At 38.3% G+C, this 16487-nt stretch overlaps 1 protein-coding gene across 2 annotated transcripts; it reads right to left on the reverse strand.

Annotated features, from left to right (window-relative positions):
* Window positions 1–1269: 1269 nt before the first annotated feature.
* On the reverse strand, window positions 1270–16077 carry Gprc6a (G protein-coupled receptor class C group 6 member A). Of its 2 annotated transcripts, XM_048353968.1 has the most exons (7): window positions 15845–16077; window positions 14292–14595; window positions 12443–13276; window positions 6567–6779; window positions 5724–5847; window positions 2574–3115; window positions 1270–2228 (listed from the first exon to the last, which is right to left on the reverse strand). In XM_048353968.1, exons 1-7 carry the CDS (start codon window positions 16036–16038, stop codon window positions 2004–2006), a joined length of 2436 nt encoding a protein of 811 aa, XP_048209925.1. In that variant the 5' UTR covers window positions 16039–16077; the 3' UTR covers window positions 1270–2003. The 2 variants fall into 2 exon arrangements, with proteins under 2 accessions (XP_048209925.1, XP_048209924.1); XM_048353967.1 differs by having other exon boundaries at window positions 1270–3115.
* Between the last annotated feature and the right edge of the window lie 410 nt (window positions 16078–16487).

A 16487-nucleotide genomic window follows, 5' to 3' on the forward strand; every position in this document is an offset into this window, starting at 1 on the left:
ATACAAAATGAGAGAGAAGAGCCCAGGCTTGGAAGCATTATTAATAAAATCTTGGTGTGGGACCGATGACCATAATTATTATTGAAGTTCACTAAACCAGAAAGAAAAGGGCGGAAGGTGCTGAATGGGAACCTGCACACCAGTTATGACTTATGGAAGATTTAATAAAAATTGAGTTAACATGAAAGGGATTTTTTTTTTACTATAGAAACTAGAAATTAGGATGGGGGGCATGGGTTGAGTGGTCGAGTACCTGTGTAGTAAGTACAAAACATTGAGTTCCTTAGTACTACCAAAAAAGAAAAGAAAGGAAATTAGAAATAGATGAAATAGTAGTAGAAAGCTTACCAAAAGTTTCTATATGCTCGCTATCAGATATTTGAGATCAAAGTCAGTTGCAACAATCTGCAAAAGAGGTGATGAGTGACGTGTTTGAGGAAGTGATGACAGGAAGCAATATGGCAAAGCTTTGAGAAAATGTAGGTGTTAGAAAACAAATGACAAATCACGGTGTTAAAAGGGCAAAGATTATTTATTCAAGAATGAATTTCTTGCTGGGTGCCAGTAGCTCGGGTCTATAATCCTAGCTAGTCAGGAGTTCTGAGAATCTCCATTTAAAGTCAGCATAGGCAAGAAAGTTTGTGAGACTATTTTTTTTTTGGCCAGTCCTGGGGCTTGGACTCAGGGCCTGAGAACTGTCCCTGGCTTCTACCCGCTCAAGGCTAGCACTCTGCCACCTGAGCCACAGCACCACTTCTGGCCATTTTCCATATATGTGGTGCTGGGGAATCGAACCCAGGGCCTCATGTATATGAGGCAGGCACTCTTGCCACTAGGCCATATCCCCAGCCCTGTGAGACTCTTATCTCTAATTAATCACAGAAATGCCATAAGTGGAGCGGTGGCTCCAGTGGTAGCCTTGAGCAAAAAGGAGTTCAGGGACAGCACTAAAGCCCAGAGTTCAAACTCCAGGATTGGCACACACACACACACACACACACACACACACACACACACACACACGGCTGAATTCTTGCATCCCAATTAGTGCAAAGCTGAGGGAGCATATTGAAAAGTGGAAAACAGGAGAGAAGGGAATTCAGCAAAAGAAGATGCATTGTATTTTTGGTCTGTTGGCTTTGAAGGGTCAGAGGAGGAAGCAGATGGGCTGACTAGAGAGGAATCTGGGCCAGATATGTGTCTGGGAGTTGTTTGTGTCAAAGTTAGGACACAGAAATGCATAATCTTGTAATGTGTGAGGAATGTGTTGATTGTAAATGCAACTGGGGACTATCACGTTTAAGAATCAAGTTAAGTTGGGTGCTGGTAGCAGATGCCAGTGATTTTAGCTTCTCGAGAGGCTTATAGGGTCTAAGGACAGCACTAGTCGGCACTTTAATTAATGAAGTCATTCCTGGGGCTTCATGCAAGTATCATATTCTTCATCTCACCCTTCCTTCGTCCTTCAGGATGGCTAACTGCAACTTCTCCATGTCATGTGCCACAGTGCCTATGCATGTGACAATCCCAGACTCCCCACAGGGAGGCAAAGTATGCTATCCTGGACTGTGTATTCTTTGAGATCAGGAATGATCCCTTCCTGCTTCTTGTTCCACAAAATCCAGCTTTTATCACCTGGTTCCTAACAATGGCTCAAATACTTGGCCATTTCCTCTGAGGCAAGAGCATGGCAAGGGGAAGATGCTTAAGAAAGCAGCAGCAGCCATACAAAGAAAGAGGGTTGAGATGTGTGGGAAGATGGACCAGAGGCGGTAGTTGATGGGTTCATACTGAACAGAAGAGAAAGCTTTTACCACTGGCCTAAGAGGAAAGAGGCTAAGACAACTAGGGGCAGTGGGACAGAGAATATCAAAGCAACATTGGTGAAGATGATGACAGAGAAAACACATAGGAAACCTAGCCAGGAAAGTAAATGCACATCTTAAGAAACAAAGGCCAAGGTAACATCCTACTCTAGTCTGTGGCATCTCCTAAAAGCTCTCTCAGATACTTGAAATTCTTTTCCTAGGCAAAGTCTTTTGCACAATGGTGGCACTTTCTTGGCAGATGTGTGGGAATGCTTGTGTCTGGAGGCCTTTGCCTTTCTGCCAGGCTGCAGGCTCGCCTCCAGGCCTGGGGTTGGTAGCCACCATGCCTTTGGAGGCATCCAGGGAGACGGGACTCACGGCCAGGCTGTCGACACTGTGAGAAGAGTAGCTGTAAAGCATCTGGAGGAAGGCAGACTTTGTGTTAGTCTCTCGCTTGTAAAGAATGACATAGCATTTGGGGAAGAACATGCAACACAGGATCCCATAGTTGGATATTAAAATCACGATAATCTCCACAGCAGGCAAATACTTGCCGAATGTGGTAGCATACACTGGGATGAACGTGACCCATGCTATGAAGTAAATGAGCATGCCAAATGTTATGAACTTGGCTTCGTTGTAATTCTCAGGGAGTTTCCGCCCTTTGAAGGCAAATATGAAGCAAATGAAAGCCAGAATGGCAATGTAGCCGAGCATGGTGGCCAAAGCAAGAAGGGACCCCTCTTCACATTCCAGGATGATCACCTTGGGCAAGGAGACGTTTTCATCCACAGCAGGTGCAGCGAACATGAGCCAGAGGGTGCAAATGACAACCTGGACCCCCGTGCAAGTGGCGATGATCAGGATCGGTTTATAGAGGCACTTCAGGAAGTTCTGTAACTTGGGATCAAAGCTGAATGCTAGTAAAATTTTCAGGGACTTCATCAGAATGCAGGAGATGCAGAGAGTAAAGCTGACCCCAAATAGTGTCTGCCTGGTTCTGCACGTGAAATCTTGTGGCTCCCCAATGAAAAACCCAGTGCTAGCAAAGTTGAGAAAATGGCAGAAGAGAATCACATAGCAGACCATTAATCCCCCAGATGACTTCACAACAGGTGTATTCAGGTTTCTTGTAAATATTATTCCGATGGCCAGAACAAATGTGATTCCCAACAGAGACAGGGCCACAAGCAGAATAGCCAAGGAATCATCCCAGTCAAGGAATTCGACTTCCTTTTCAAAGCATGTGGCACTCCTTACAGGAGCCCAGTGTGTCTCATTGTTACATAAGAGACAGTGGTCCATATCTGAAAGGCAGAAGAGACTCAATTACATGTAAAATATTTAAACTAGGTAATTTTCCATTGACTACCAATGAGACTTCTGCAGTTCTACACCTGACTAGAAAACTGATATAGGTTAAAATAGTTACTAATTTAAAAATAAATATATAAACATATATATACTAATTTAAAAATAAATATATAAACATATATATCCATAAGAAAGAAAGGTGGAAAGAAGGGAAGAGAAAGAGAAGAAGAGAAAAAATAAGACAAAAAAGTCAACCCTGCTATAAAGTCTTTAGGAAATAAAAAAAATTCTCCAAAAGAAAGCTGGTTTTATTGGAGTCCACATTGAGACTTCTGAGACCAATAGTGTGGCAGCTGCTATTATGAATTAGGCTGCAATTTCTTTAACAGTAGAGGTAATGTGGCTGGGGCTCTCTAAGAGATTCAAGTCCCTCTTTAAAGAATTCTTTTTGTTTATGTATTTTAAATTATCTTTAATTGTAGAAAGGAGTTTCCATTGAACAAAATGATTTCTGAATACAATGTGTTTTGATCAATGTCATTCCTCTCAACATTCTCACTCATCCCTCTCGACTGCTATTCTTCTTAATTTTGTAAGAAATACACTGAATTCTTGACTGCATTCCCCCCCTTTTTCCTCTTCATTCATCTACCCTTATCCTCTTGACCCCATCCCAACTCTTTCAAGTACCTCTTCCTGGTGTTTATTTTGTTGAACTTTGACTTTGCCTTTCTAAGGAATTACAGTATTCAAATTTACCACATTTCAGTTAATACATGAAGTTCCTTTCTGAAAATGAGGTAAGACAAGATTATAGTCAGTGGTAGTTGATGAAGAATTAAAGTTTATTTTTTGCCCACATAGATTTTAGTGAGCCACTCACACCTCTAGTGATGACTGTGAGCAGTAGTTATGCTGATTCTGGATAGGGTGAATAACTGATGACGGAGCTTCGGGGTTTGCCTGTATCCTCTACCCAATTCCAGCCCCTCAACATGACAGTTTCCCAACACCAGGCACAAAATCTCAATCAGCATCCGTGAATTATACACGCAAGTTGAAAGTGCTGGTCCACTTTTAAAGTGTATAACCTTAAAGTGAGGCAGTGATTTTATTATTAAACTCCACGACTCCTTCCACCTCCTGCTGTTTTCAAACCCAACTTTCTTATCCAGATCCATGCTTGTTTTTTCTGCTTAACCACAGTCGTGAAAGTCTGCCATTTCATTGACTCTGGGGACATTTCTTTGCCTTGTCCATGTATGAGAACCATGTGTGTGAGATGCACAGGACACATGCTGTCCTGGGCCGCCCTGACTCCCAGCTCCCCAGAGTCTTCTCAGTCCTCCACACTTGATCTTGGGAGCCACTTTCCCTGGTTATCAGAGTGGATCTATGACAATTCCCATATCTCTTTATGGGAAGAAAATGTTGCTTTTTATCTCTGTATTTTTGTTCTGTCACTTGATGAAGCTTCTGGAAGCTTTGATTCCTGACTCCCTCTTAACCACTGTGATTTAGTCAATTAGGAAGCGTGGCTTCTCTCAGCTTGGTATGGATGACATTTTAAAAGGCAATGGTAGACTATGAATATTGGAATGTTTTCACTGGTATTTTTTCTCACTTTGAAGCTAATAAGGAAACAAAGAACACACATTATCTTTTACAGAAGATGGATGCTGCAATAAACAAAGAAATATGATGCTTTTAAAGTAGGCTTCATCCTGGAAAGTACCGGGAATTACTTTTAGTTCTCTTAAGCCTGATGGCTTCACTCTTGTGCTTTGTTTTTGTGCTTGTTAAAGGGGCTTGTGCTCTCACTTAGCATTTTCATTCAAGGCTGGAACTCTACCACTTGAGCCATACTTCCACTCTGGCTTTTGGCAAGTTAACTGAAGATAAGATACTCAGATTTGCCTGTCTGGGCTGGCTTCAAACCTCAATCCTTAGATCTCAGCTTCCTGAATAGCTAGGCTTACAGGAATGAGCCAACAGCGCCCAGCGTCACTTTTGTGCTTTGTGTATTTTGCTCTGATCTTGTCAACTTGATAAAGACAGAGGGGGAAAACAATCAGTGATTAGTTCCTCAACTCTGTTGGTAGCTGGTCCCTTTGTCTCCCAGCAACTTCGTATTTTGGGGGGCTTAACTTTTACTTCTTTATACAATATTAAGATCTTTTGAGACTGGGTGCCTACTTCTTAATTCTCAGTGCTTGAGTTTCTGTTATACTTGGTTTAGCTAACTCAACATTGACTGATTTGTAATTTGTGTCCTCCCATTAGTATGTCTGTACAGGGATAGATGCCTGGGACAAAAATTAACAACAGACTTATGCTTAAAAATGGTTTCAAGGAATCATGTGTGAAGGAATGGCATTCTTTCTTGGAAGTGAACTTATTTCTATATTTCTGGTATTTAATGGGCATCCATTGTGGATAGCAACTTCCAAGATTAAATGAAATTTCACTGGAATTGAATCTAACAAGAGCTTGGGAAGCTTCCTTACTTTTCTCAGTGAGAATATAGAATTAGTGTATAGAACATCAGCTTAAGAGAAGGAGGACTGGATGAGCCACTGCCGGAGCTGTAGTGACTCTTACCTGTCTGGTTGCTATAGTGGTTTTCAGGACAGCTCACACACTCATAGCAGCAGATGTGTTGACTTCTTGTGGTTTTCTTCATTTGTCCTGGACTACATTCTTTGGAGCATTTAGATAGAATTTTCTATGTTCAAAGTGAAAAGAAATTCCAAGTAGATTTTTTAATCTTCTACTTTTTATATGCATTTTTAAAAATTTTTAAAAATAAAGAATGATCCTCAATTTAAGGAAATATTGACTACCTACTATCTTTGGATTTTTTAATAGCATTAAGTTTTGCTATGTTAAGGCATATGAATAATCTTAAAATATATAAAAGGTTGTGGAAATTGGAGATATGTGTAATGGTAGATCACAGAAGGAAATGATGACTTGGAAATTAGAATCCCATACTGAATGAAGAGTTCCACTATATAAGAACAATAGTAAATTAACAAACTTTTATATTTTTTAGAAGAAAATGCTTATCATGACATCCATGGAGCATATCCAATCTAACTTAAACACAAAGGCCCTCTGGAAGGTTAGAGATTACAAATTCAGACTGAAATCAATCAGCAAATCTTTTCTTTTCCTGTTTTTCTTCCCCTCCAAGCTACATAGGAGTTACACTGATTGGTCAGAAAGGTGAATTTAGCCAAGATTGTATAAGATGAAGAGAGAGAGGCATGAGGATTAAGGATAAACCACAAGAGTGTCACATTGTTGGCCCTGGAATTTAAGGAGGCATGTGGGACCACTGAATAGGTGGGAGGGTGTTTGGAAGTCCTGGGGGAGTCAAGGACTTTTCCAGGTGAGGTAACAATTGATGTGATGCTGCAAAGCAGCTTCCAACAGAATTACCTTAAGTTTCTTGAATTCATTTTTTGTTTCTTGGTTTGCAGTGATGAAGACATCATTCTGCAGGTCATATTCAGCCATCTTGGCAATAGTCATGTGGCCATTAATCTCCTTCCAGAGGACCACATCATACCCAGTGTTCAAATCCCCATTAGTGTCAAAATGAAATGAATTTCTTCCATCAGTGAAGGTCACATTTTTCAACATGTCAAGCAACTGTAAAAAATAAAAATATAAGTGAACACTGAATATAAGCATTATAAGTTCATCTTTTATCCTAGTTATAACACTACCTTATTAAAAATATGACTTAGGGGCTGGGGATGTGGCCTAGTGGTAGAGTGCTTGCCTAGCGTACATGAAACCCTGGGTTTGATCCCTTAGCACCACATATACAGAAAAAAAGCCAGAAGTGGTGCTGGGGCTCAAATGGTAGAGTGCTAGCCTTGAGCAAAAAGAAGCCAGGGACAGTGGTCAGGCCCTGAGTACAAGCCCCAGGACTGGAAAAAAAAAATATGACTTAAAAGTTAAGGAAAAGAAGGATTTTTTTTTTTTGTCACTGGCTGGGGAACACTTTAATATCTAGAAAAAAAAAGAGAGTTCCATTTCCGTTCTAGTTTCTATGCCTGGCAGTTTTAGCATGTAAAATCTAAAAACAAGTTAGGTTTTATAGGTAGTAGTTTCTCCTGATGATAAAATTGAAATCTAAGTATCTGTACACATCCACACTGAAGAATTTCAGAATGGGTTGTTTTGAACACAGATCCCTGGTGCTGGAATTCTGTTTCATTCTTCATTATATTGTCTTTATCTCAGATGGTTCTGAAGTTTGTTTCAGTGAATGGATACATAGTAACATGACCTCTAAATTCAATTATTCTTTGTTCATAAAATATTTTTCAATTTAAGGGGAAAGAATTGCAGTAGAAATTATTTGTCTCACTGCAACATTTTTACAGGGATTACTGGCACGTGACAGCACTACAATAGGAAAGGCCCCACAGACATGTGAGAAGCCACATTGAGCTTACATTCCAAAAGAAGGATACAAGTTGAAGGCAGGAAAATAAGTTGTAGTTCTGGCCCTATCATTAACTTGATATGTAATTAATGTCCTCTGAATGCACCCATTATGGCCCATTTTTCCCATACATCTATGGTTCTATGTGGAGTTTTTGTGGGGGAGGGTTAAAAGTTCATTAAATGAGGCAGAAATTTTTCTGATTTAATATTTGATTCCTTTGCAATGAATTCTTTTTGAGCAATTGAGTTGCATTGTAATGTAAATATATTAGCCAAAATGGTCATGCCAATGTGCAGATGTCACTTTAGCAAAATTCTTAACTGTATTATTGATTTTTATTACTTTTCTACAGATTCATTATTTCTACTAATGAATGTAAATCAATTACTTAAAAAAGGCAGAATATCAGATCTGGCATTTTTTTTCTAATAAATGCAAATTAATTACTTTCAAAAGGTGGGTTATCAGCTCTAGCATGGTAGAATTAGTCAAAATATTATTTTAGAATTTCCTGGAAGAAAAAGCGGAGGGAACAAAAATAAATATGCCACAGTCTCACTTTTTCCTAGGTACTGATTTAAATTCTGTCCTTTCCTTAGGCAATATGCCCTTGTAAGCCCTACTAATTCCATTCTTTATGGAGCATATCTTCTTCCCCTCTTCTGTTTGAAATTTCCACCTGTTTTACTCCTGCATTTAATTAGGTTTTACAGGGTAAAGCTTTGACACATATATTCTGTAAATAATGATAGCATTATATAAGGGAAATGAACTTGCACATTTTTATGCTTGTTCTTACAGGAAAGAGGATAGAGGCAAATAAGACAATATATTCATTAAATACAGTGGAAAATTTGCTTTGGTTAAGGAAAAATTTGAATACCACCTTATTATTAAGCTATTAATTTTGTAATCAATTATTTACTTTTTTAGTGAAGACCCTGACCTTCTTTACCAGTTCACATTACACTTTTGAGACTGAGATTTGCATTTCTATGATTATCTCTGCATGATGATACCATGCTTCTTTTTTTGTCTCCTATTTTACTTTATTTTTTTTTTGAAAAAATTTTTTAAATTGTCAAACTGATATACAGAGCGGTTACAGTTTCATACTTTAGGCTTTGAATACATTATGATACCATGTTTCTAAGAACAAAATCCAAGAGGCTTTACTAGTCAAGGTGTTATGGTTGGCAGAGGAACACTGACAGTCAAGTTGTATAGTAGTTGGAGATGACTTAAAAATAAAGATGTGTCCCATATGACTTACATAGTTAGTTCATATGTTCTCTGTGACTCTCCAGAAAACATCATTAAGGAAAAAGACAGCATGGGTACCAGGACAAAATTGCATGGCCTTTCAATCTCTTATTCTCTACTTAGGCTTCCTATGTACTTCTTCTTTCTTCAATAAGCTCATGGAAATGGAGCAGATAGTCAGGCAGCTGAATAAAATAAATGTGACTGTGCTATTCCCAAGTGCTGATGACAAATATCACCAAATACAGAGCCAAAATAAATATGATTCTCAAGTGCTAGGAAGAATGAATCCCTTTTGAATTGTTTCAACCCCTTTGAATTATGAAAAACATCCAGAAAGTATCACTTAAAATTAGCAAGTTTGCTAAAGACTGAGTAATTTTAAGTGTACATTCCTAGTTAAAGATCCTAAATGCTGCTGATTTTTAAAATGTAGTGTTGTTTTAAGACTTTTTTTTCATAAAAAGGTAATTGTTTGCTTCTTGTGTCCTACTGAATCTGGCATTGAACAGATGTGGCTCATTTGCATCCTGATCAAAGGAGCAAGTCACTCACTACCCCTTCATTCTAATCTGTGTCTGTTTGTTTCTAGATTAACAGGTCCTTAGGGCATAAAGAATGACCCCAGGCTCCCAGTATTTAAATACAACATTTTAGAATATTTAGAGTAGACTTTCTCAAGTGATTTCTTCAAAATGTTTGAGTCATAGTCCTGATTTTAAATACTTTCCCAGATCTTTCATAGGTAAGAAGCTCCTCTTTGTTTTTTTTTTCCTTGTGTTTTTTTTTGTTTAAAAATATATCCATTCTTCTCTATCTCCTCTGTCTCTATAGTTATTCTTCCTCTCTTCAATCTCTCATCCCTAAAATTATATGTATTGGTTTTATTACCATAATGAAGCCTATTTCTTTTTTCCAAGGCCTATTCTTTTTGTAAAGTGGTTTGCTTTTTTGTGATACTTAAGGCCCAAACTACTGACATGCATTAGAAAATGACAAACTAAGAAGGGTATCTGGTGTCTCATACCTGAAATAAGGCCAAGGCCTGGCAGACTGCTGCTTAAGAGCAGTCCAGGCAGAAAAGGTCAATGTACTCAATCTCCAAAATAACCAGTAAAAAATAGGGTTGTAGGTCAAATGGTAGAGGGCTAGCACAGCAAATATGAGGCTCTTTGTTTAAACATCAGTAACACACACACACACACACACACACACACACACACGAAAATGTTATGCTGAACTTAGAGTATACTGAAGACTAGTTATAGAGAAGAATAGCAATCCAAAACTAATAATCTATAATTTTCTCAACCCCCTCTTTAAAGTTATACTACAAAGGGAAAGTTTCAAATAGATATTTAAAAATCATCAAATAAAGGATAGTGTAATAGCCCCAGCACTTAGGAGGTTGAGGCAGGATATTTTTGAGTTTGAGGCCCACCTGGGCTATGTAGCAAGACTGCTCAAAAAAAGACAAATAAGCAGATTAATAAATAAACATAAAAATCATTAGACATATAATCCTAAGAGTGTTTGGTTAAAAAAAATCATTAGTTGTTGGGCATTGGTGTCTCATGCCTGTAATTCTAGCTACTCAGGATGCTGAGATCTGAGAATTGTGGTTTCAAGCCAACCTGGACAGGAAGTCTGTGAGACTCTTATCTCCACCTAACCACCCCAACAGTCGGAAGTGGCACTGTGGCTTTAGTGGTTGAGCACTAGCCTTGTGCAAAAATATTCAAGGACAGCAAACAGATCCTGAGTTCAAGCCCAAGGACTGCACACAGTAAAGATCATTAGTTTTCCATCTCTATTAGACTTTGGGCTTTGCATTTACAAGTTGGAAAATGGGCAATATATGCCCATTAAATATGTGCAATGTTATCTACAATATGTATGTTAGTTACAAATGAAAATAAATCAACTTGAGAACAAGCAATTTATACTACATGATCCATCCAAATGTCAACTTGTTTCCTCTGACCTTGGAGCTTATGTTTTTGGGTAATTAAAATACAAGTGGGAGATAGAGGCTGAGGACATAGCTTAGTGGTAGACTACATATGGTAATGTGCAAAGTCCTAGTTCATTTCCCAGCATACACACACACACACACACACACACACACACACACACACACTCACACACAGCAAAAACATAAAAAAGTAGAAATATCCAGTTTGTATATGAAGTTACATGATCAGAAGAAAAAAGTTGTATTCTTTTGCTTTCTTTTCACTTATAAGTATGAAATATATGTGCTTTGTATTTCCATTCTGCCCCAGCGCATCTAAGTTTGATTTTGAATGAACACATTATGAGAAAATTTTTTTATGAGTTAAAACTTACCATCAATTTGCATTTATTTATTTATTTATTTATTTATTTATTTATTTTTGCCAGTCCTGGGCTTGGACTCAGGGCCTGAGCACTGTCCCTGGCTTTCTTTTTGCTCAAGGCTAGCACTCTGCCACTTGAGCCACAGCGCCAGTTCTGGCTGTTTTCTATATATGTGGTGCTGTGGAATCGAACTCAGGGCTTCATGTTTGCAAGGCAAGCACTCTTGCCACTAGACCATATTCCCAGCCCATCAATTTGCTTTTAATTGCTTTGGACATAGGCACTTAAGAAAATATAGTAAAAATCTTTTACTAAATAGAGCTATACTAAGCTTGACATTTCATTAAGCTTATCAGGGAATAAAGGAAACACTTTTTTAATGCACAGTTGTGGATTCATTTAAATCTAAAATAATATAATTGACTCAGCAGCATTCCTTTTAAGAAGTATTAGGAATTCAGTAAGAGTCTAACTGGAGGTGTTGGGATTCAAACAACAAAGCCTGTGACATCGAGATGGGTATCATGTTGATAGGACTTTCTTCCCTTAGTTCCCAGATCCATGACACAGGTTGGCTATCCCTAATCCAAAACTGAGATGCAAGATGCTATAAAATCTGAAGGGTTTTGAGTAGCAACATGAAACCACATGTGGGAAATTCCTCACAGTCTTATGGCAGGTGAATGTAGAAATACCCTGCATAAAATATGGAGGCAAAAATGAATTTTGTTTATAGACATGAGTCCTAGCTCTCGGATATCTCATATGTACGCAGATAGTTCAAAATCTAAAAAAAAAAAAATCCCCAAACCAGAAACACTTTTCATATCAAACATTTCAGCTAATACTGTTTAGTGAAAACAAAAAGAATAATTCATACATTCTAATGTTGATTCATATCATTAAACAAGACTTTATATGATGTGTGATAATCCATAAATTCAACAAAGATAGTACTTTCAATAGAATCTTCTTGGAAAATAAAAGAATAAAAGTTCCTTCCATCAGACAAGAAGGAATTGAGGGGTAAAATAGAACTCTATGACCTTAAAGAACTATGATATAAAATGTTAATGTATGCAGTAAAAAAAAAAAAGAACTATGATACACATGCAGGTTATTCACATAAAGAGTTTCTACTTATAAAAGAGTAACACTAAGAGATGTTAAGATAAATCTTTGTAAGAATAAAGCAAAGAAGGAGACAGAGAGATGATGGCAGGAGAGATTTCTGGGACATATGGGTTAGTACCTCCCATGTCTGAAAGGCGTTGGGTTTCTGGCAGTCTCGAACTTGGCACAGATCTCGAATGGCATAACCAAGAGCAAGCACTGCAAGTTGAACACTATGAATGAGTCCTGGCTCAGTATAATGCCAGAGGAAGTCATTTTTCATGCAGTTTATTTCCATAGCCTTTTTAGCTTTGTAGGTCAAATTCTCCTGAGAATGGTTGGAAATGCACTTACTTAATTCACTGTTTTGAACATGCTCACAAGCAGAAACAAGCATGGTGTATTCATGGAGGGGTTTGTTATTAATATTGGGATATTTGTGCAGAGTTTGAAGAAAGGAATGGAAAGAGGACAAATCCCCTCTTCTGAAGGTAAACCCCACAACTTTGCCAATCTTTTTGACATTAGGAATTGTGATAATCTTGGTGGCAGTTGACCAGTTGTCACTAGCAATCCAGATCTTATTAATATTCTTTTCAATGGCTTTATTGAAGAGGCTGAAAACATGGAATTTTCTCAGAAATACCACAATCACATTAACTTTGGCTTCTGCAATGATTGTTTCAAGTGTCTGATTGACTCTGATTTCGATGGTATTATCTGAGAGGAAGGCTGGGAAAACTTCTTTGAAAGCAATGCACACATTATTTGCTGCAGCTTGAATGGTAAAAGTGTGGAGAGCCAATCGCCCATAGTCATCATCTGTGGTTATGATGCCAATCCAGTTCCATCCAGATTTCCGAATCAGGTGTGCCATTGCTTTAGTTTGATAAAAATCACTAGGGACAGTCCGTAAAAATGAAGGAAAGCGGACTTTATCGCTTAGGATTTCCACAGTGGATTCATAACTCACCTGGAAATGAACAACATCTTATAGTTACGGTGTTTGATGGGGTCCAGGCGGCTACTGAAGGTAGTAGGTGTTCCTCTCTTTGATTTTCATAACTATTTTTGAAGTTCTCTGGTCTTTTCTATCTTACCCTTTCCATAGATTTGTACTTTATAAATACTTTTAATTATGATAGTCAAGGATGTTTAGAGTTATTGTTTTCTAATAATTTCATATTGTATAAGAGAACTTCTTAGAAAGTTCTGGTTCTATCTTACATCTCCATTTGCACCACTATATCTGTCTTCAATCTCTGGCCTGGGCCAAGAGTGGAAACTATTTTATTTCATTTTAGAGATAAATACAAGATTAATGAAGTCCATCAGAGAAAGAACACACATTTTGGGATGCCAGGACATACAAAATCATGTTTAATTCACAACGCTGGTGATTTTCTTCTAGGCAAAATCACCCAAACAAACAGCTAGTCCAGTGGCCAACAAACTTTTCCATAAAGAACCAAAAATAAAGTATTTTAAGCTTTGTTGCCCACGTAAGGTCTACATTTATATCTAGCTAAAGCTGTTGCATCATATTCAGATACAAATAATTCATGCTACATTTTATAAAATACAACATGACCATGCTTTTGTCTGTCTACAAATGTATCTCTTAAGTTTCCCTTCTGCTCCTGCTAATCTAACTGTATGCCCTTGTTGCTATTCTTCTACCTTTGCACTTGCTGCTTCCTCCATCAAATATATCAAATTCTTTCTTCCATTCCCCCAAATTTCCTTAGTATTATTTCTCATAAAAGTTTGTTGTTAAATATCACTCCCTTTAGAAGTCCCCATTGGTATGGAAATCCTCTGATCCTTTGCTCTTTTCAAAACCCAACTGATGTTATGAAGAAAACAAAAGTTGGCCACTTCAGAGATGTGAGTCCTACTCAAATCCAGCTAGAAACAGCCAGAACTACACTTGACTAATGTTCAAGTGGGTCTCTCACTAATTTCTCCAGAAATAAGGCAAAACCTACCTGTGGCATGAGCTGTAAGTTTAACATCCTGGAGACAGCCATGGTTATTTCTGAGTATCCAGCACCTATGACAGCCTTAACCCTGGGCTCGTAGCTGGAATAGTCACACTGAAACTCCACTGTTTCTCTAGAGCAGTTGAATTTAGAAAGAAACCTCAGGGTGGCCGCCATGGCTGCTGTGACTTCTGTACATGTGTCATAGATTTCATAGCCCAGTTTGACTCCAGACAACAGAGTTGAATTATTGATCATCTCAATGCTGTGGATCATGGCAAGAGTCTGAAGAAAGACTGATATTTCAAAGCTGTTGAGAAAACAGTACATTTTGAAATAAAGAAATGATTTTTATGGATGTGATAATACTTCATCTTATCTCTAGTTCTGCATTAGACAATTTTTGGATAAATTAAGCTTATCCTTTGACATGTAGAAACTTTGAGAATGATTTTTGATGGACATTTTTAAGATTAGAAAGCAGATTCTTTCCTTTATTCCTCTCTCCCTCCACCTTCCTTCCTTCCCTTTATCCCTCCCTCTTTCCTTCTCTTCTTGCCTCCCACCTCTCTTCCCTCCCTCCCTCCTTCCTTCTCTTCCTCCCTCCCTCCCTTCCCTCCTTTGTGGGTGGTGGTGGTCTCTAGTGATGCTTTTATAGTTTTAATTTTCTTCCCCCAGAGCTGAGGACTGAACTTGGGGCCTTGCGCTGGCCAGGTAGGCGCTCTTCCACTGAGCCAGATCCCGAGCCCCTCTAGTGATGCTTAAAGTCAAGGCCTCATGCTCTTGCTGTTTTCTTTAACACAGGGCAGCACTCTACCACTTGAGTCACATTTCCAGCTCTAGTTTTTGCTGATTAATTAGATACAAAAATCTCATGGATTTGTCTGCCCGGCTGGCTTCCAATTATGATGTTCAGATCTCATCCTCTTGAGTAACTAGGATTATGTGCATGACTCACTGTTGCCTAGCTACTGAAGTGAAGGCTATATTACAAGATTAAATCTTTTCTGGAGAAGTTTGAGATCATTTCACACCCTTGGTTTAATATTCTGTAATATGAAATGTGTCTTTTTTTTTACTCTTATAGTTAGATACTAGCATTTTATCACTATCAAAGTACTTGCTTCTTAGACTCAAAGCATGTTTTTTTTTTTAGATCTCTAACTGTTGTGGTTAGAAATCAGAAAAACAAGTATTAAGAATTATCCTTAGGCACCTTGTACAATTTGTTACCTCCTCCCCCTTTTCTCCTCCCCCCATGAGTTGTTCAGTTGGTTTACACCAAATGGTTTTGTAAGTACTGTTTTTGGAGTCATTTGTATTTTTAAGGGATTAAAAAAAACCCACAATCCAAGAAGTACACTAATGTAAAGTTTTCTTCACCTCAGTCTGAGTAAACCTCTTTTTAAGACTGTGAAGCCCATCTTAGCAACTTGAAAAATATAAGAGTTCAACTTGATCGAACAACTTGGCTATTAACATAAGGAAATGGCTCACATGTTCTAGCCTCTCAGCATAACCTTGCAAAACTAGATGTGTTTTCTGGAAGCTCTACTCACCCAGCACACTTGTGAATTTGTGGTCGTCTGGGATGATCTTCTGAGGGCAACATTTTCTCATGAATGGCGAACAAACCTCCAATCATGACATGTCCTGGAGAAGCGACAGCCACAAAGTCTTCAGGAGTCTGGCAAGGTTGGGAAGTAGCAAGAACAATCACAAAGCAGGTATTTAATATAATTAATAGTGCCATGTTTCTGTCTCTGCTTAGTTCGTAAGTGTTCTCAGGAATCACTAAGCTCACAGCAGCCAACAAGGTTCATGTTGCCCCTAAACACCTTGTAAGGTGCGAGGGCCAGCAACATTCAATGTGCAGTGGCTTGATGATAGTAACAACAGGTCTTTCACCAACAGAAATGTGCTAGACTGTCAGACTCTCTCCAGTGTTAGAGACTCATAATAGCGGATATGTCACAGCTAAGTAAAGACAGGAATCCTAAACATAGGTCTCACTGAAATCATATTCCTTTCCTCCAGTGATAGCGAAAGGGCTGTGAGTCAGGTAAGCATTTCTTCTGAAGTAGGATACTGGACTTTCATAAGGCAGCAATTTGGAAAAAATAATTCTCCCACTTCTGCATTTCTAAACATATTATTAATGCACAAAGGATTCAGCATAGTTGCTTGACTGCTTAGAACAAC

Source organism: Perognathus longimembris, chromosome 9 (genome assembly GCF_023159225.1).
Source record: "Perognathus longimembris pacificus isolate PPM17 chromosome 9, ASM2315922v1, whole genome shotgun sequence".
NCBI classification, from domain to species: Eukaryota; Metazoa; Chordata; class Mammalia; order Rodentia; family Heteromyidae; genus Perognathus; species Perognathus longimembris.

Coding starts and splice junctions, on each gene's coding strand:
- Gprc6a (XM_048353967.1), bottom strand. CDS start 16,038: ATGGCACTATTAATTATATTAAATACCTGCTTTGTGATTGTTCTTGCT. Junction 6,780..12,442: donor ACGCCTTTCAGACATGGGAG/GTACTAACCCAT, acceptor TATTTTTTACAG/TTGCTTGACATGTTGAAAAA. Junction 3,116..5,723: donor CCACTATAGCAACCAGACAG/GTAAGAGTCACT, acceptor TCTGCCTTTCAG/ATATGGACCACTGTCTCTTA.